The sequence below is a fragment of the Malurus melanocephalus genome, unplaced genomic scaffold, assembly GCF_030028575.1.
Source record: "Malurus melanocephalus ecotype Western Australia unplaced genomic scaffold, MMel_1.1 scaffold_121, whole genome shotgun sequence".
Lineage (NCBI taxonomy): Eukaryota > Metazoa > Chordata > Aves > Passeriformes > Maluridae > Malurus > Malurus melanocephalus.
The window spans coordinates 26,871-48,592 of NW_026623353.1; the positions used below are offsets into that span (position 1 = coordinate 26,871).

Consider the following 21,722-nt stretch of genomic DNA (forward strand, 5'->3'; position numbering starts at 1 on the left):
CAAGGAGCCTAATATTCTGGTTCCCAACACCTGATTTATTGGCATTGCAAAGTCCTGCATAAGTGCCTAAAATAGGTGACCTGAATCTTGTCTGCAGAGTTTAGAAGGGTGCAGTCCGAGAGTATCTGTATCAGCATAAAGTGTGTGGTCATCCAAAGCCACTGGAAGTGAAAATTGAGATAAGAAAAATGGAACCCTGTGATACTAGGGCTGGAAAGTGGTTGTCATAGAAGATGGCAAGAGAGGTATGGCTGTTATCATAGTTTACCCTTCTTTGAATGTTTGAAGATGCTTGCTGATATGCCAACTTTAGGCATTGTGCTGTATATGCATGCATGGACTTAATGAGAAACAAAGTTAGTCATTAGTAAGCTCCTAGCCAGCTACTTAGGATTTGCGTATTGTTAGATCAGTTGTACTAAACTTGTTTCTCTCGGTATCCGAGTCATACTGGTATCATCAGGTTAATGATGGTTGGAGGGGGAAAATTCAGCATTCGAAGAGGTTCTGAATTGTCCTTTGGCCCTTTTCTTGTTAGCTGTGTGTAATATATGCATGTGGCAATTTCTGGATACATGAATTGCCTATTGTGCAATAGGTCAGGGAGAAAATATGACAGAAATCAGACAGCTGTTAAATGAAATAGCAGGAGAAGAAAGATTTTTCTCACCAAACTAAAATTGAGGCCTCAGATCCAGCCGTAGACTTTGAGTGGGGCCATTTGGGGTCTTAATTAGTAATCAGTAAGATAACTCAAACGGCACAAAGCATGTGTGATCACAGTAAGTGGTATGCAGCAAGTGAATAAGGAATGCACTTTTATAAAATCACAAGGGATGGTGGGGCTGGGGAGAGTGGCCTTGTTCCATTAGTACTCGAGTGCTGGGAATAGAAGGGGCTTAGCACAGGAGCGTGCTTGAAGGTGCAGTTGGAGTAGGAAAGAGAGATCTGTCAGGAGACTGAAGATAATGTGCAGAAGCAGTAGGAAGGGCGTGAATGTTAAAGCAAGTGAAGAGTTGTGGAAAAGCAGGTATTATATAAAAGTTTTGAAGGAGAAGACAAGGAGCCTAAGAATAGTTTAATGGAGGCATGATGCAGTAAACACAGAGGCTATATTATGATGTAGGTCACATCCTTCTAGGATAATGCGCCCAACTCACATTTCTTGATAATGAAATGATGATGAAGTACAGCAGAGGACACTCAGAAGATGATCTTGAGGAAAAATGTAAGAGTTTCTGAGAGAGCTAATCCTCTAAGTTGAAATCAAGTATGCCTTCTGCTATTAATATAAATACATGTTTCTGATTTTGAAATAAAAAAGTTTAGCCATTCTGTATTTTTCAGAAAAATTCAGACTTGTTTCATATTTTACACATCACTTGAGCTGGAGCACAGAGGTGATATCTGTTCATTTTCCTTAACCTTCATCAGAACACTTGAGAAATATTCTTGGGGTTTTCATACTAGTCAAGGAGGAAATAGTTAAGGAGTCCTCAATGTATGCTTAGAGAAGTTGTCTGTTTGTCATGCAAACTATTTGGTATGGTCAAAATAAAAATGGTTTTCTGTTTTTACAGTGAAGTAAAGCAACTAGCGATGATAGTGAGATTGTTTCCAAAAAAGCCTGACCCTAACCCCTCATCCACAGAATAGATTTTGCTTTGAAGAAAATTGAGATTAAAAGCATTTTATTTTTGTCACAGAAAATTCATTAGCCAGAAACTGCAAATTGGAATGTCTAAATATCATGCACAAACCCCTACAAAGACTGTACAAATCACTACTTACTTTAGAAATTTAAAGCATTTTAAGTCTCTTAGAATCAGCAGCTGCTGCAGCTTTCTGAGTCCTTTTAGTCACCCGGCATGCTGGAAATCATGCTTTTAATTTTTTTTTTCTTCTTAATTCTTTCTTGGTTTTTTTTAAGAATATCAGCAAGTAGGAAGTTAGGGGGATTTGGATACAAAATATCTTGGAGACATATTTTGAAATTAATTTCACTTAAAGTGGTCTAAATTCTTGATATTCAACTCTTGAAAAATTTATTGTCATAATAACTAAGTAGCTTATAAAAACAAGAATTTTACAGAGGTAGGTGACAGAAGAAGACTTTTAGCTTTTTCTTTTTCCAATTTTCATTGGAAAATTAGAAAGCCTAACAATATCTGACTAGTATGTAGAGTGCAAATGAGTCAGCTATAGATGCATAAATACCAAAATTTTGAACTCCACACTTCAAGGAGGCATTTGTCTCTATGGATATGCTGATGATAAATTTGTGTTTAAGTACATCCATTTTTAGATGATTCCTAAAACTTTGTTTCATACATTTGGGAAATATGACATTAAAAATTAACTGGAGGATTTTTAAATTTAATCTTGATCCATAAATATTTTGTAGTGTACTCATATCTGCTGGCATGTGAAATAGTAATATTAAGGTTAAGAAGCAATTGACCATGCAAATTTAGGGAAAGTAGGGAATATTTTTCCAAAGACATTTCTATTATATAGATACATATATTTGTGATTCAAATGTTTTTAGTGATTATTATCTTTGGCTTAAGTGAGTGTGAATGATATATTTAGGGATCCAGTGTCTGCAAAACTTTAAGAAAGGATGGTTCATAGGGGAAAAGATGAGTCCATTTTGTCTTTTACAGTGCAAATGACTGAAGAGCTTCCAGGAATTAAAAGTGAAAATATTATAATAAGACTAAAAGTAAACGGGCATGTCCCTGAAGGACAGTTGGAATGCATGCTTAACAAGTGAGAAGTAAATTACTTGTTAAAGTTCTCTCAGGTTTAATAACACAGTGTGGTATCAATACAAATAAGGAATGTGATTTAATCTGCTTGTGTCCTTTTAATACTAAAGCATGTTGCCCGTAGACATCAGGAAGAGAACAGATCCTTTTTTTTTTTTTAATGTGTGTCAGTAGAGCAATTTACTCTTTTTCTCTCATCTGATGTAGAGCATACATTAATTGTTCAAAGCCATGTGTAACATCGTTTAACAAGAGGAATTTTCTAACTCTTGCTTTGATTTAACGCACAAGGTTAAGAAGCTGAAGAGGGAGCTCTCTCAGATGAAGCAAGAGCTGCTGTACAAGGAACAGGGCTTTGAAACACTGCAACAGTGAGTAAAAGAAAATAGAAGAAACTGACTTAATTCAGTCACTTGATTTATTTTCTTTGTAATGGAATTGAATCGGTTTTATCTGAGAGGATTGTGAGGGAAAAGGAGAATCTAATGATTCTGTTGTAGTTAGGGAACGGGAAATCTGTAGAAATGACAACCCTTTTGTGCAAGTGCAAACATGAGAAATTTGTCTCCCCTCATATTTTTTTTTCCATGGGGCAGCTTGTGTTGCAAAGAGGCAGGAAGAGAGGCAGCCGTCAGGGGTCCCGAGGACAAAATCAGGTGCTCTGTGTGTCTGATTGAAATTTTTTTATAAAATTTTGAAAATGTACTTAGGTACTAGTTCTCTCTTTCTTTCCCCCTTCCCCACCTATGAGCTCAAAACAGAAAGAAGAGTGCTGGTTTTGGAGGTATGAATGGTACACAACTCTGCAGGGATTGAAATTAGTCACAATTTGAGGATTAGAGACCTGACTTACTTTGTTCCAGTTGCTGGAATGCCTGGTGTCCAAAGAGCTGATGCTGAGCCGGGTGAGCTTTCTGGATGYTTAACCAGTTAGATTGCTAGGGAATTAATTTTTTTCAGTCTGAGAACTCCCYGCTGCTCCTGCCTTACAAAATTAGGCTCTAAAATATTAAACTACTGGAACTGTCACCATAAAGAACTTGGTGCGGAGGAAACCTTACTAACAAGTGTGTTTTTTTGACTAATGTGAAGAGAAATTTATTAATGCTAGTTGTTTTCCACTCTGTGGTATGTACCCATACATTAAGGGTACATTCACACAGTAAAACGCTGAGCTGTTTGTTCTTAGTACAGTTGCAGAAGCAGCATTGCAGCGTGATGTTGCCTGGGTACGTTTACCCTTTTCTTCAGGACCTCCTGTGTTTGGCAGGATACTGTCAGATACGTAATAATCTCTGTCTTGGAGAGCTTGCAGAATATGCAGGGAAAATGGACAAAAGGTGGGAAAAGTCCAGGCAGAGGATTAAATGCGGAGAAGTGATTTGCAAAGGATGACACAACATCTGTGTTTGGAGCTAAGAGATTGCAGTTCAGTTCCCAGTTCTARCCAAGGTATCTTGAAAACTGTTGCCTGTGTATTTTGATAGATCAGTTCTATAAAATAGGCATTTTTTTAACTGTGAGAAAGAAAATTGGGTCCGCGAGGTAACCAGTCATCATTAGAGACATATAAAAATACATGAAAAATGTGGGGGTTTTGTATGAAGAGTCTGAAATCAGCTGAGAACTGAAAATCCTCAGCATCTTAGAAAGATGCCAGTTAAGTCTCTATCCTCCTTCATTTTGACTAAAACAGAAATGTAAAATTTGTTTATTATTTAAACATATAAAGATGAGCAAGGATAGTTGATTGAATTTAACCATGAATCAGATCTCATTTGTAGTAAAATTTAGAAGAAGAAAGACATATTGAATCTAAAGCTTAAGGTATTAAAAACTCATGATGCTGTCCCAGGATTAAAGGTTAGCCAATCATGCTGGTTTTATTCTATTAATTCAACAATGAAGTATTGTTTTAAAGCAGCTTGCTCACAAGCCATTTTGATAGGAATCCAAAGCATGTTTCAGAAACTGTCAACAGCATTCCACAGAAACACAATGGACATTTGTTTTTAAAATTCAGTCAGCCACTTTCAAACAGTACTAATCCCATTAATTTAAAACAGGATGATGGAATATCTTATATATCAGAGATCCTTCTTGTCTATCTTAATTATATACAGAATAAAGCGGTTGCAATTTGAATGTGGCATGTCATATTACCAGACAGCATGTGGTGTATTACCCAGCTGTTCATTCATGATCCCAATTGTTGGCATATCCTGTATCTATTTGACCTTAGCAACCTGATAAGTTACCAAAACTGGAGAGCTGTCAGACAGTAAGTGTCCGCCTAGGAAAGAGTTTGAGGAACTTTCAAGCTGAAACAATTATATCCTTGAATAGGAATGATTGCCAAGTCACAGAGGTAATTTCCTTACACATAAATGCAGTTTAGTTTGTACAAAAATTAGAATGTAGAGAAAGGAGAACAGACATGCTCACAGTTTTACAGATCTTTAGAACTTTGATATTTTTGTGGCCAAAACTTGGAGAAAAATAGAATACAGTTACGGGTGTTTTGTGCAAGTTGCTGTTCTTGCAGAGGATGCTTGAGATCACTTCTTATTTGCTCATTCCTCACTCACAAGATAGTTAACTTCCAGCAAAGATGATGGATGGTGATAAAAAACAGAAAAATGATTGAATGATAAAAGAATGTATTCTCTACTAAATGCTTGATTTTTGTCAAGATGGCTATTGGTTTTAATTTTTGAAGCACAGCTGCAGTCATTTCCATGATGCTATGAAATGTTCAGTTAAACTAGAGACCAGAGAAATGTGTTTACAAACTGTAGTTCTTGACAGAAATGTGGAAATACTAAAATGATAAAATGAATAATTTCTTTATCTCTAAGTTTAGGAGAGGGTTTTTTTATTGTTTCCAAGTTACAGTTTCTAAAATCATTGGTAGTTCAGAAATTTAATGAATTGTCCAATCTATGACATATGGTATTAATTATCCAGAGATTTTGTGCATAAAGAGAGCCTGGTGACTGGCGGAGCAGAACAGCTGTTCCAGACAGTTAATGCCCTGCATTAGGGTGAACTGGAGGGAAGCTGAGACAAGAATGTGCTGGTTATGTTTCTGCTCAGAAAGGCTGATTAGTACCAAGAAGCCTGCCTGTCTGCCCATGTCCCAGTGTGGGTTTGGACAGAAGGATACTGCTTGTAATAAATTCTTCTTCTGTAAGGAGAAACAACAGTTATTAGTATGAAAAGTGTACCTAAAAGCTGTTTCTGTGCTKCAGAGGGTTATGGTGGGAAGGGGAATTTTGACAGTATTGTCAGCAATAACTTTGTGCTCCTTTACATTTTTGCCAAGGATTAAGTAGTATTTGAATGGAGATTTCAATGTCATTTTCCCTTTCCCCGTCAGTTGCAGGAAATGGTCTCATCTCCCTCCCTTCTGTTCTCTAACTCTGCTTCTGCCTGAAGTAGAGCAGCAGAGATATTAGTATGACTTTCTCTGTCTGGTATTAATATTCTCTTCTTTTCACAGAATTGACCAAAAAATGTCTGGAGGCCAGAGCGGGTATGAACTGTGTGAGGCCAAAGCTATCCTGAAGGAACTGAAGTCCATCAGAAAGGCGATCAGTTCAGGCGAGAGAGAAAAACAAGATTTAATGAAGGTATTTTGATCGGTTAATGCAAGTTCTGTGTGGATTTCTTTTAACATGACTCACTTCCCTGATGATAAATACTTTGCATTTTATCCTTTTAAGGGACTCTCAAAATTCGTTGAGCCAAACTAGTATTAAAATCAAATTTCAGATGCAGAAACTGAAGCCTGTGACGTTCCTAGTTCAAAAAGCTGCTCTATGTCAGAGAATATATATTATTTTGGAACTTGTAAGGTATGATGCATATGTTATCTCTAAAGCACAATTTAGAATATTAAGTGGACAAAATTGATATGTGTTCTGAAATACTTGACCATTTTCTAAATCAATGAAAGTTTTCCTAATCCAAATTGTTCTGTTTCCATTCCTGAAAGCAGACTTCTTTTTTTTAATCAGCAAAATACATAATTGGTTCACAAATTAAAAAACATGAAGTCCCAAAACAGATACAGTAGCTTTTACATTTTCACAGGTGCTAACACATGTTCACACTTAATGTCACCTACTAATTCTTGATTAAAAGGATGGGTTGTTTAATATGAAATAAACACAGAATTTTTGTAGTAGAGCCTTTTATGTAAATATCTTTTGGAGATAAACTGGTATAAACATGGTAAAGTGCAAAGAAACTTAAATGCCTCTTCCTTTTCTGTTTCCTGGACAGAGTCTTGCAAAGCTGCGGGAGAARTTCAGTATTGACCAAACCACTGAAACATCTGAACCAGACTTAAGTTCTAGCTGTGTAAACTCCCAGGTTTGTTTCCCTAGACAAACTCTGGATACAGGGTCTCAAACTGACATTTCTGGTGAGGTAAGCTTTTTTTCTATTTTGTCCAGTGTAAAGAGAAATTGAAGCAGAATGCTACAGTTAATGGAATTGGAATCGAGTGTCTGTTCGCTGCTGCAGATAGCATATATATGTATACTTGCTTCATAGAATTACTTAGAATCACTCACACTGGAATTACTGGTCTGATATTTTCCCCTTGAATTTTAAATCAACGTTCAGATGAACTTTATATATTTGTCATGAAACATTTATGACAATCTGATTTAGTCAAATAGGTCCAGTACAGTGAAGGTGGGAGAAGTGAATAGTATTTTTTTTTATCTGTCTGTAGGATATGTTTCAAATTTCAGACTTAAGTAAATATGAAGCTTCTTTTTAATTTTCAGGAAAAAAGGTCTCAGAATTTAAATGCGTGATTTCATTTCATACAGCTGAAAAACTGTTCATGGAACTACTTCAGTGATTTAGTAAAACCTTGTTTCACTGTTGGTATATTTTGCATACACAGAAGGTTGTTTAATTTTGATACCTTCTTTAAAGCTCTGCAAGCAAAGTTTGTAAGAGAGTATACAAGGTTTTCCAGACAAAGAGTTTGTCTGTGTTTTGTAACAAATTTAATATAGTCTAAATTTGAAAAGCACTGACATAGTTTGAAATTCTGAGTTCAGCAGAATTCAAAGTAGGAGATCAGAATTTTCAGTGCAGTTACTGCAAGACTTCATAGAAAATCCTCTGGCTTTACTGGAATATGGGCAATTGGTAGTACAGTAGTTAAAAATATATGAAGTGGSTCAGAAGAAAACAGCACTGTTTTGTACATCCGAGTAGATGATATCTTAAATAGGCATTTAACTGCATGTGTGGGGCTGGCTGGGGGGGGGGACAGGGACTAGTTTTATTGTTCTTTAAGCTGTAATTTTTCTAGCCTCTGCCTAGGTTTTGTTGGTTTTTTAAAAGTTTTGCATGGTAACCAGGCTACATTTTTTTCTCCCCCCCAATAGATTGGAGCAAGAAGTAGATCGAATTTAGCAGAGAAGGTCAGACTCAGTCTGCAGTACGAAGAGGCCAAGCGCAGGTAACGGGGGTCGGTGGGAGCGTGCGGCCGCAGCGCGGGCCGGGGGCGCCCGTGGCTCCAACGCTGTGCTCGCAGCGACATCCAGCGGGCGACATCCAGGGCTGCGGGAACGCTGCGGCTGCTCCTTAGCAGGATGTGTTCAGAAACAAAATTACAACAGTGGCAAATTACCGGCAGTTCCAGGATTAAGGGAATAGAGTGATCTGGCTTTCTGATGAAAGCAGTCGCCAGGTTATTTATTTCCATTATATCCTTCTTCAAGATCATCATTTCACTTTACTATACCACTAAAGCCAGACTTCCAGTGCAGATTTAGTAGGCTTAATTATTTCTTTTTTTCCCCTGGGACTTTGGATAATTTAAAAACTTGTTATCGCTATGGATTGGGGTTTTTTTCATTAGTTTAATGTGAGGAGAAAAGACATCAGGAACTGCTCTGCTGATGAATGTGGAATGCCTTTCAAATAAAGTTCTGTGGTGCTTGCTGATGAAAGTGGTGCCATTTTGATGAATTGCCAAAGCACTGGAAAATGGGCATCAGAAAGCAGAACATTCAGGGTTCAAATGATGTCTTCTGGTGCAGCCAAAGTGCTGCATAATACTGGGGCAAGATTTACTATAGGAATAGTGCTCTTGTGTGGTATTATTTTTTAATATATAATTATAATATATAATGTATAATATATCATTCTTTTCTAATATATGTACTTCTAATACTTGTTGCCAAATTAATTGTCAGCAGCTCAGAAGCCTTATTGTTTTTGTTATGGAGGTCTTTATMATTTAAGCCAAAATAGAATTCTAAGCATTATTCCACATCCAAAGTTGTTTTTAACTAGGAAGAACTAAACAGACCAACAAAATAAAAAAGATACCATTTTCCCCAGATAAAAACTGGGCCTAAAATGCCATTTAATCTGAGATTTAAGTATTATTTCAGTTGGAAAACTCTGGTATAATAATTTAGAAAACTATAAAAATAAATGTTCAACTTCTAAGTGCCAAGTAATAGCATAGTTGCTTTTAGATTTTAAAGTCAGGAGCCTGCATACTTATGTTTTTGTCTAATTTCAAATGTGCATACAGAGTAGAAGCTACCATCCTTACCAATAATCCTTTATATCCYCATGATGGATCATAAAACCTTATTGTATAATCAATGAACACTAAGTCTGTTGTGTTTGTTCAGTACTGAACATGCATTATTTTGGCTGAAAATCATCATGTACGTTATGTTAATTGTCAGGTAGTCATTTGGATGCAGGTAGGTGGCATTGTTTCTCAAGTGTTCTTGATCCAAAACTAGATCATCTCTGTATCAAGACTGTGTCTTGATACCAAGAAGTCCCAGCATTGCATTTTGTCTTCCCTTTTCAGGAACAAAAATCTTCAGTTTGCTGCTTCTGTCTTGGACAGGGTGGGGGGATGCAGGGGGAGAGAAAAAAGAAGAAGCAGGATAGTGCTCAGAGTATGGAGTACTTCGACACAGGATCTTACTTTCTCTTAAATTACTTAGCCAAGAATATGGGTTGAAATTTCATTGTATGTCACTTGTAATAATGAAGATACATACTAGTTTGCACCTGACATTCAGCACCTAATTACATYCCGCCCCTAAATATTGTGGCCACTGCAACCATAACCATAGTTTAGTAAGTGTTGACCATCTTTTTTTAAATATTAAATGTGAAATTTCTCAATTATTTTGTGGTAAAATAGCTAAGGTAAAGAGAGGATCTTGTAAGTGATCTTCTCTACTTGAAAATTATTGACTAGTTTGGTACATTGCAGATTTGACATTGTTTAGCCAGCAGAATGTCTTGAAGAAGTGGAGTGTTCATAACTGTGCTGAATTCAGTTGCAATTGTTATTCAGAAGGGTCTGATATGCATATATATGTGCTGACAATCCTATCCTGATGTGGTGAAGATCTAGCTAATGTTCCTTTTTGGCCTGTTGTGGTATCCCACCCTTAAGGGAAATGGAGCACCCAMGATTCCTAGATGCCCACAGTCAAAAAGGTCAGACAAAAGTCATAGAGACTGCAAAAACTTACAAACTTTTATAAGAAATTATATATAGAGCATGGAAATTGGGATGTTAGTCCCTGACCTCCTAGTATAAACAAGGGGTGATGGATTTTGAATAGGGCACAGGATAAAATGGGAGAGGGAGCGAAAGGAAGAAAGAGAGACAGCAGAAGGACACAAACATCACCAGTCCTGGCTCCAGCATAGATCCATCTGATGGGGTGTCCAGGGTCCTGGGGGCACCACCCAGGCATTGTGGGGGTACCAGTTTATGGCCAAGCTGTCCTCGCCCTGGAGTTACGTTTCTTGCTTTCTATGCAAATTAGCTATCATGAGCAGTCTTTCCTTTTAGATCTTTCTGGAAATGGGTTGAAGGCTTCAGGGGCTTTGGTGGGCTTGATCCCTCCTTTCTGCAATGGGAACAGCAATCGCACAGACTCAAACTGTTGAGTTCATCTCTTTTYCCTTAAGGCAGCTGCTGTCGTATTGCCTTTTTCTTTAATTGCGTAGAAGAGCAATGCTTTTGTCTTAAGATTTGCTGAAGTGAGCACCTTGCTGTGGTGCACATTCTTTCACCATGGTCGTGTCTGTTTCTGAGGAGCAATCAGCCTCCAACAGCTTAGGAGAAATCCATCATACTTGTGAATGAGTAAAGCATGGTGCCACTACTCTGTTACCAGATTGCTTTCAGTAAAGCTTTTAATAACATTGTGACTTCTGCTTGAACTCGGCATTGGAATGGGAGCAACTAATTTTTAATGCATAGGCATCTTGTTGTTCGCCTCGATTGGTGGCCCGATTCACTGGCATAGTCTGTGTTCTTGTGAAACAAAATTAAAAGTAGGGCCTTGAGTATAAAATGTTATATCCTCTTGTTATAACCTTTCACAATATCCTATAACTTCTCTCTTTCCTGGGCTTTGTGTGCTGTGCTGGACTCAGGCAAATCTGCTTTGTTTTATTTTAGCATGGCTAATTTGAAGATTGAACTCTCTAAGCTAGATAGTGAAGCCTGGCCTGGAGCACTGGATGTGGAAAAGGAAAAACTGATGTTAATCAATGAGAAAGAAGAGCTTTTGAAGGAACTCCAGTTTATTACACCACGCAAACGTACGCCAGATGAGCTAGAGCAGCTAGAAGCAAAAAGGAAGAGGCTTGAGGAAGAGCTGGTGTCTGTGAAAAGCACACCTAGTCAAGCACTTGCTGAAAGGTAAGGGGTTGCCTTTTGCTAATACTAAATGCTGCTTTTTGCAATCTAACCCTTGTACTCATTACAGACCCTGAACTATGCCTTGATGGGCTGTTTTCCTTCAGTGACTGTTTTGTGTAGATCTTAATTAAATTTCTTATTAGCCCAATGGACAGAAACACAAAGGAGTCTTCAAGTATTGTGAGAGCACTGTATGTGCTCTGCAGTATCAGTTGCTCTGTGTTTGTAACCAGCATGAAAATGCCTGTGACAGATGTTAAATAACTGAGGAATGACAACATACCAGCAGGAAGGCTATACATCATTCACTTGTTTCTGATAATAGCGGTAAACTGTTTGAACTCAGCTTACAAAGATTATCTCGATTGTTGCAACATCTGAAGCCTCTCTCTCCTTGCGAGTTTTATTACACACAAAAATGCAACCAAAAGGGGGAAAAAACCTAAAAAGTTCAGATGAGAAACATAATTGCTGCAGAACTTCCCTAACTTGATACTACCTAACTGGAAAGTGAAGCAACAATAAATTGTTTTTAGCCAGATTCAGAGTTTGAGAAAATCAAAGCTGACTGTCACAAACAGACTTTTCATCAGCTCTAAGTGGAAATAAATTTAGGGGCACCTGTAGACCACATAAAATGTAACAAACACAAAATGTCATTGTGTGTATCAGTATAGTATGCCTTACTGAAGTAATACAATCAGCATTGTGTGGCTTTCTTACTTCCCTGCATTAGGAAACACCTGCTGTTGCTCCAGTGTGTGCTGTATGGCAATAGCAAAATTCCTTTTATAGCATTACAAGCTGAGTCCTAAATTGTAGCTGAGTAATAAGGAAGTTTTTTTTGTTTACAAAGTACCAGTGTGTGTAGTAGGCAAGATTTTTTTTTAACATTTGTACTCTTTATAATGGTATAAACTGCATTATACTGATAATCCAAATATATTTTAGAAGGAGGGAACTATATTTTTACAGAAGATACCTGTCTGTGCTTGTGTGTCTAAAGTACCATGGAGCTGTTGCTCTCTGACTTCCATTAATAAATGGAGAATAGGGGGGGCAATAATAAAAYCACAATCACAAATAAGTAATTTGAATTTAAGGTTTTGATAACATGCTGTTCTATCGCTAAATCTTGACTTATGCTATAAAGAGGTAGCTGGTGTTTGAATCTTGTGTTTGGGTTTGCTTTAGTGCCAGAGAAGGTTCTGTACCTGACCATTTTCCCATACATGTCAGGTACCAAACTTGGAGTACCAAGGGCAAGTAAAATTATCCCCTGTTGTCAAGAAGAAATGAATTTTCCATGTATAGTGGCACAATGAGTTGTTAGAGCTTGCTTTTCACCCTTCCCTATCCCTCAGKTTTTTTTCCTTTGATTTTTAATCTTGAAAATTTGGACTTTGGGTTTGGGTTTTTTTAATCTGAGGTTAATGTAAGATATGTTATGCTCTACTGGTTGAGGTAGCACTTGTGGTGGCTTCTGGTTTGCTTTTTTATTCCAGTGAATCTTCAGTGAATATCTACCTTCAACTGTTTGTATTAAAACTGTCTTCTTTGGTGACTTAAGAGCGCATCAATTCTTTCACATCAGGATATTCTGAGGATTATTTCTGGTTTGTCTAATATAAACATAAAATAGATCTTCATTTTCAGAAGGATTCAGATGATGAAACTTTTTCTGAAATGTTAATCAAAAAAAATACATTTAATTGCATCAGATCAATCATCAGCACTTTGTTTCTTGGAGATGGGGGAGATTCTTCTCTCCATTATCAATGGAGGACCCATGCCATCTCCAAAATTTTGTACTTTTGCATTACTATTTTCTTCTATGAGGTTTCACAAATGCCTTGAGTTTGCAGTGTTTTCACAGGTACTGATAATGAGGCAGCAGCATAAGAAGCTGTGGATTGTGCCAGCTTAATATGATGAGGCTTTTTCGTTTGGTTTAGTGGCTTGGGTTTTTTTATTTCTAAAGGGAAAAGAAACAGGAGATGTGCTCTGACTTAAAACAAAAACATTACAGCATAGCCCTGGGTTATTTTGGAGCAGGATGCTGAAGTTGCCTCTAGTAGATGTACGTGATTCAATTTACAGAAGGAGGGTATAGATCATAACCTATCAACTTCAAAAAGGCAGAGACAGGGCATACTCCGACTGCTTTAAGAAGCCTCAAAGGAACTGTGTAGAAGTAACTGGATTGTGGAACTGTTGAGAACTACTTGCTACTTTCTTGCCTCCGAGTTCTTGTCAGGGAGATTCCATTACTGCTTTAGTCCTAGGCAGTATCTCCCAAGTAAACACAGCCATTTGAACAGGTCCGTGATTTAAGTACTTCATTCTGCTGTTGTCTGCAAATCTGGCACCTGCTCTTGTGCCTGTCACAAACAAACATGTCCAYCTAAGTTTGTACTGAAAGGTGAGGTATGTGCCCTTTAACTTTTTAATGTATTTTCTGTAAAGATTCTGTGCCCCTCTTAGCAATGCTACAATTTAAGATCAAAAGAGTAATATGTCTCACTAACACTGAAGTCCCTCCTGCAATGAGTGAGAGGTTAATTTAAATAGAAGGGGTGCAAACAGGAGAGATTGAGAGAGGCCAGAATAGATTACATAATGGTTCTTTAGGTGTTTACACGGGGTTTTTTTTGGTATTAAAGTTCCTGCTTATGCTATGAAGAGGGAGGTTCAATGTCTGAAAATTTTGGAGGTGGGGTTGTTTATTTTTTCCATTTGGCCTGATGTAGATTGAAAAAACTTCCCTTGAATCTTAATTTGCAATGAGATAGTGAAATTACTTCCTGCATTTCCTTGAACTTCCACAGGTGATTTCATCATCTGGCTTGTGTTTGTGATTTGTGACTAACATATTTCTGAAATTTGCCTGCAGGTATTAATAGTTGTATTTAATTACTAGTACTTAATTACAAATTACTTTCAGGAAAGAAATCTTTTTCAGGTGCTAAATTATAAGGGATAAATTACATCTCATCATCCTCCTTAACGTAGTAAAAGAAAACAAACTGTCAACAGTGCTTTGGAGACAAAAAAAGACAAACTTTTAATTTAGTAGTACAAACTCAGTTACTATARTGTCTCTCTTGAAGTGGCTGTAGGTATGTCTTTTGAGGACTTCAGTCAGAGAAATTCCTAAGCTTTTATTTTCTTTCTTGTCTYCTACCACTAGTAGCTGAACACAGAGCAATTTCTGTGCCTCTTCCTTGAGGAAAAAAATGATAGTTCACTACTGAAAACCACAAAAGACCTAGTGAAGAGCACTCTTGCTTGGGAAAAGCAGGATAGATTAGGCTTTAAAATAAGATTGAAGGCATCAATAAATAGTAAAATGATAGGAAACAGTGTCTGATGCTATAGATGAACATAATTCTTAGTGTGGAAACCTGTGTGTATGTCTTCCTGAGTGAAGAATGAAATACTGTGTGTGCTTTTAACAGCCTTAGCAGGTATTGGCAGATGAACACATCACTGCAGTGTGAGAGCACATGTGGCGTGGGCAATGGAGTGGAAGTCACACCCTGGCTGACCTCGGGGTAACTTATTCACCTTTACATAACCCAGATTTGCTCACTGAATAAGCATGGGTGTAAGCAAGTAYTTTTCATGCCTTGCTGAATCAGGGACTTAATGTCTTTTTGCTGGTATCTGATGTTCACAGGGAGTGAATTCTGGGCACTCCTGAGTATCTAATTCACTTAATTCACTTTGCATAAGAAAGCAGTGGTTGGTGTTTGTTTTTTCTTTGAACTGTTCTCTGCATTTGAATTTTAATGTATATGTCCTTGAGATGCCAGGAAGCTCAAGGAACTACTTCTGAGAATGAACCATCAACCTTTTTTTTTTAGTCCATTAAAGAAGGGGTGGTAATTTCTTGTTTCTCAGATTAGTTGCTTGAGAACTTGTGACATGTGTCAGTTGACTGAGCAAGGGTTGGAGTAGAATATAGTAATCCACAACTACAGGAGGATTTTAGCTGAATCCATTGAGAGAAAGCAATTTATTTARTGTAAATGGAGTGATAAAAGGGAATTATAAAAGGGAAAAAAAAATCACTCTAAAGGTTAATGAATCATTTCTACTAGCAGCCAGGCAATAGGAAGAGGAGAGTACCGGTTTTGTGGCTTTAAAGCTGGCAACACAACAAAGCAGGAGGGAATAAATCCTGCTTTCTCATAAAGGTGAACTTGATGACGAGCATTACAATGCTCTGTGGCTCTGAGGTACTGACAAAAATGTTGGGAATGTAGAAATCTTTACCAAGGACTCCTAAATATGGTCCATAATCTCAGAACCTTTCATTGAATGCTGCTTTGATTTGCTGTGCTTTGTCTCTATATAAAGATTCTGAAATTAAGGGGAGTGCTTTGATTTCAAACTTCAAAATATCAAAACTAGTACTGGTATTACTGGTATTAATGTTCTTTTGGTTTTGGTTTGTTTTGGTTTGTTGAGTATTTTTCTGTTTTGTTGTTTGTTTTTTTTTCCTGGAAGTATATGAAGTGTGGAGGCAGTCTGCAGCATGGCTTTTAAAAACTGTGTGAGTGCAGATCCTGTTATCCTGAAGTTGCAGCTATTTTCCCAGTGTTCATCTGTTACTCTTTTATTAGGCGCATGTTCCCCTTGGTACAGTGTGAGTGTCCCAACCCTCAGCTTGCTTGTACACTCAGCAGGTTTGTTACAGTGCTTGCTGTTCTGCAGGTAGAGTCACTCTGCTGAAACAGCTGGGGTTTTACAATCAGACTGAGAGATAATGCAGTATTTTAGATTTTAGTCACTGGCAAACTGATAAAAAATGAGGGATCTTCACTTTGTTTCTTTTTTTTTATCTGTAAATTACTATTCTGTAATGCTCTTCTGAACTAGTATGTACATATTTTTGCAGATTAAAATTGGAAGAGAGAAGAAAAGAGTTAGTACAGAAACTTGAAGAAACCACAAAGTTAACTACCTACCTGCATTCACAACTTAGGAGGTAAGACTGTACTGCATAATGTAAAACCTGTTTGTAGTGGACCTGGATGTCTCAACTTGATTTTTAGGTTTTTCTYTTAGCTGGAAGCTCAACAAAATTCATTTAAATAAGAAAATGGAAGTGTAATAGCTTCAAGCATATTGTCACCCTGCAAATATGATGTATAATTTCAGTAAATTTTCTGACCTGATTATTCCATTATTGTTCAGTGAACAAATTTTAAGTGTTTAGAAAGGCCTGCTTGAAGTGTTTTTCCTGACATTTTTTCCCAGCAGACCTCCAGAACTGAGACAGTGAAACTCAGTTTCTGTGGCCTGGCAGGACTCCTTATCTGCCATTATTAATAGGACAAGATTGCATGTTATGACCTTTGCCATACTTAACATAGTTGGATTTACTGTGCATGTAGAGTTTGTGTTATCATACAGATGGGATGMAGTTCTGCTGTAAGCTGTCTTCTAGTTGGCATTTTTCCCAAGTACTTGGGCAGAGGGTGGACTGCATGAATTGCTCTAGAGGTGGCAACACCCCTCTGCTGTCATAAGCTCTGTCTTGGGGATCCCTGTGCTGTCACATTAACCACATGAGCTCCCACATCAGAGTGGAGCAGCTTTCTGACAGGATGTAAYAGCTGAGAAGGCTGCTGTTACTGCCAGACAAGTTTGTCAAATCTGCAGCCTTCTCTAGAAGAAAAGGGGCTTAGGTAACTGGCCATGAGCTGTATAAATTACCCTGGTAGTCTGCAGCCWGGTATGGGTGCTTAAAGAACAATGCTTCAAGCAGCTTTTGGTTGTAAACTACTACAGGGCAGTTTCAGTCAAGCTTCTCTCTCCTTGTGTTTTGTGCTGGTGTAGTTTAGTAACATCAGAATGTGTTTGTGCTTCCTTCACAGCCTCTCAGCCAGTACGTTATCTGTGTCTTCAGGGAGCAGTCTGGGATCCCTGGCATCCAGCCGGGGGTCTCTGAACACCTCGAGCAGAGGGTCACTAAACTCACTCAGCTCCACGGATCTCTACTACAACCAAGGCGATCAAATTTCAGATCTGGACTATCAGTACAAACTTGATTTCATATTGCAAGAGAAAACTTCTTACATTCCTTCGGGGCCTATCACTACTATTCATGAAAATGAAGTGGTCAGTTCCCATAGGAGACTAGGTTACAGTGACTCTCCTTCAGCTGCAGATCATCCCAAATTGACTGAACCTCCCAAATCTGTGACATCACTGTCTTCCAGGTCCTCACTCTCCTCCTTATCCCCTCCAGGCTCCCCCTTGGTTTTAGAAGCTGCATTTTCAGTGTCAGCTCAAAATTCCCCTCTGCATCACCTCACTACGGACTTTGAAGACTCTGACCTTTCAGGTGATTTTGCAGGCATAAACTTCTGTGAGAACCAAATATTATTGGACTCTGAAGCCAGAGCAGGATCTCAGATTCCTACAGATGATAAAGATCTAAATGTTAGGCAGCCTCTGCCTTCTCTTCATGAAGGAAGTTCAGGTAATTTTTTAAAAAATCTAATGTAAATTGTATCTGTAACRTGAAAGTTAACAGCTGGTTCTTGAATTGAGGAGGTAGCTTGAACAGTATCTTGATCAGCATATACTTGCTGTGGTGGGCAGTCAGTAGTTCTGAGGGATGCTGCCTGACTTCTAATTTGGGCTGCAGAGAGATTCAATCACCCTGATTCCATCTACATTTTTCAATAGCTGTCTCAGAAAGGAAGTTCATGTATTTCAATCTGTCATGAAAACAAGAACACAAAAACCTGGAGCTGGATTTTGAGGGAGGATGTATGGAGTTCCTARGTTTTATCAGGAGGTATGGACATAGAGCAAATACCCTCTGCTGGTTTTTTGATAYCTTGAAATCAGATACTTTGTTTCTCACTGAAGATTGAAATACAAACTGACATCCTCAGTACAAGATTTCTGGACTCAGAATTTTTGAGCCTGCTGTCATTGAAAGACCGGCAGTTCATTTTGAGTTGATAAAGACAGGTGACTACATGCCATGTGAGTTACAGTGAGTCTCTCCCTTTTTTTAACATGGATTTCACAGCTTTTAGCTTTTTATCCAAGTTAGAACAGAGCTCCTAATTTAGTTTAGGCTCCCCCTGCCGTCTGTGGGTAATCTTCAAAAGAATGAGACATCTCCTTCTCAAGCATATTTCCCTTGAAGGCAGAAGGGATGAACGACTGTGAGTTATCAAGGTATCCTTAGTAACTAGTTAACTTTTACTTTGAGATATGATGAATTCAGCTTCTGGTCTGCAGTAAAAGCAATGCAACATACTTAATCATCTTATATTGTCAAAACCTTTTGCAGAGTCAAATTTCAAAAATACCAGCTGTCAAGAATTGATGGCTTGTGCTCAGCCTTAGAGTGCTTGATTTGCTGCCTTTTGTTAGGGCTGACAGTRTGTTGTGCTCTCTCTGTACATTTATTCTTTTCTAGTGTCATTCTGTGTCATTGTCTTCAACTGTGTTGCAAACCTTTCCTGTTTGTGTTACCCAGTAGCTCTGTTTTCTCAAGGAGGAACTGAGGGAGACAGATTTCTAGTAGTGCTGAGCACTTCTGTTTTCTCAAGGAGGAACTGAGGGAGACAGATTTCTAGTAGTGCTGAGCACTGGCAGCGCTATGTGAAACCTGGTCAGCACCTAGCATTTCCAGCTGTATTTCTGAGCTGGTAAGGAAGCAGATAATTAAGGAGTTTGGATGCTTTAGAACAAATACAGACTAGCTCTTGAGGTTTGTTGCCAAGTTTGAACCCTTATGCTTGGAGTTTTTGAGTTTTTAATACAAGTACCTGGACATACTCATACAGCTATATATTTTAATGAGAAATTTGCCTCTATTTTTTAATKCTTTCAAGGAATTGTTGTAACATTTGTTGTCCAATCAGATTAGCTTACTGCAGTACTGCAGCAATTTTAGTGTTGGCCAGAGCAATGTGGTACCAGAAGAGAAAGCTATGGTGTGCATTGTACAAGCTGGGAATCCCCACTCTGTTCCACTGTGCAGAAAGAAAACAAGAAAATGACTGATGTCCTGGTCATCTGAATGCTGTGAAAAGCAAGTGAAAAAACATGGAGGGGGAAGTTGGGGGCAGGGGTCCTTCTGTCCTTTGTCTTTTCAGGATAGTGTAGCACAGTAGTTATTTTACTTTAGAACCATACTATAAAAAATTGAAATAATAATTTTCCTGCTTCTATTTCAGCAGCATATCCTTTCCAAATTAACAATTTTCAGTCTATCTCTACAATCTGGTTGCAACTCACCTAGTCTGAGAGCTGAATTCAAAATGGCTTTSAATTTGGGAACATTTTGGGCTATGTGGAATCAGATTTGTGTGTTTGTTTGTTTTAATTTATTTCTATAGATCATTCTTTTCAAAGGCATTCTGTGATTGTCTAACATTTTAAAAATTTTCAGGACCTCTTATTCTGGATATTGGCAGGTTGTCTTTTAAGTCTATATAAGTAGGTATGATTTTAACATGTAAATTAATCCTGTGATTTTTTTCATACTGATACTTCCTCATGTAGTATATGTATAATACAAATTTTTTTTAAAACCTGTATTAAGGCTGCCAAAACAAGTATTTGAATTTTGAAAAGCCAGGTATTAACTAATTACACTTCAATATCTCTGGTTTCCACAGTAAAATGTGCCTCATGAGGAGACTTTAGTACATTAACAGCGAGAGACACATACCTGGGGTTAGTTCACTGTTTCTACTCCAATTTCATTCTTGAAACTGCTGTGATGCTGAATGGGAATGTTTGAACAAGCTCAGCCAGAGACACAAAACCTGCATAGAAAATTTCAGYCCACACACTTAGGTTTTTACAAGACTACAGACCTGAATACTGCTGAATCTTAACTTGGGCATAGACAAAGACTCCAAGGTAGTACAGCTCCTATCATCATGTAATCTACATTGGCTCTCTAGATACGAGGCTCATCTGTTTCTCTGGCTGTCTCTGACTTTTCTGTACAGGTGAACCATAGAGATATTTTCTCCTCTGCAGATGTCCTTGCTGTCAGAAACCAAGTTGGAATATCATGTAGTTCTTCCACAGTCAGTCTCTGTCATTGTCAAAGTCAATTCAGGCTGCCGTAGTAATTCCTAAGGGTAATCAATAAATCATGTCATCACCTTCACCCCTCTCATGGTGGCGGGGGAAAGGAAAGAGCACTTCATCATCAAAGAGAAAGCATTCCTACTGCCATAAATAAAAGCACAAATGCAGCAATCAATCATCTAATCTGGAGCCTTAAATTTTAACATCTTAACAGGATGTAAAGTCATGATTCAGATGGGGATGATAATGCATACCAAGACCTCACCCCTTGGCAGATAAAAGGACTGCACAGGCCCTCAGCTTACTGTGCTGCAGAATGTGGCTTAATGGCATGACACTAGCATATGAATGCAAGTTGAAGATTAAAGCTAAGTCGTCACTGAGAGACTGTAGCATAGGAAGTTTTTGATGATAGTAAACCAGAGAGGATTTTATTTCTTGCAGTTATATCACTGGGGAGAGGGTGTCTGTCTGACTTCTGAATATTTAATAAACAGTAGGCAAGCACTTGGCATGTAGCTGAAGTGTTACTACAGTGCTGRATGTGAACACGGCAAGTACAGGTTTAAAGATCAGGAAAATGAGGGTTGATAATGAATGATAATAACTACCTCAACACATAAGGGTGATCATAAGAGTCTGGGAARGAATAATAGGAACGTTTTCAAGTTCATCAGTCTAGTTATATCTGTAGCCAGAATATGTGGTAACAGCAGTACAGGCTCAGAATGTTTAATGATATGGAACAAAACTACTCTGTGATACTCAGTTAAGGGTCACCGCTTTCAACTTGACAACTTTCTGAGCTATGCTCATCTCTCTTTCTGACTGTTAATCTCTTGGATGAATTTTCTTTTTCATTTTTGTAGGTGTTGATTTACCAAGACAAACAGCTGGTCATCTGCTTGAGGAGAAAACAGCTTGTGTGTCTGCTGCTGTGTCTGATGAGTCTGTAGCTGGAGATAGTGGTGTATATGAAGCTTCTGTGAAACAGTAGGTTTGAGAAATCTTGCAAGTCTTTCCACCAAGAGTTTTAATACATCTATGAACAGTTGCAGCAGAAATTGTTAATAAGCCCTGCGTTTTTTAGAAATAATTTGTACTTTCAGATGGAAAAGAAGGCATATATACCAAAGGATGAG

At 38.0% G+C, this 21,722-nt stretch overlaps 1 protein-coding gene across 1 annotated transcript in view; it reads left to right on the forward strand.

Moving 5' to 3' along the window:
- The window catches only part of WWC2 (WW and C2 domain containing 2), a 61,417-nt gene that overhangs the window by 15,373 nt on the left and 24,322 nt on the right, over positions 1-21,722 (forward strand). Inside the window, exons 5-12 of the mRNA XM_057370172.1 lie at positions 3,063-3,142; positions 6,274-6,403; positions 7,059-7,205; positions 8,186-8,259; positions 11,257-11,499; positions 16,403-16,492; positions 17,385-17,992; positions 21,450-21,573. Of these exons, the coding sequence (XP_057226155.1) occupies positions 3,063-3,142; positions 6,274-6,403; positions 7,059-7,205; positions 8,186-8,259; positions 11,257-11,499; positions 16,403-16,492; positions 17,385-17,992; positions 21,450-21,573 (1,496 nt within the window). The remainder of the gene's footprint in view (positions 1-3,062; positions 3,143-6,273; positions 6,404-7,058; positions 7,206-8,185; positions 8,260-11,256; positions 11,500-16,402; positions 16,493-17,384; positions 17,993-21,449; positions 21,574-21,722) is intronic.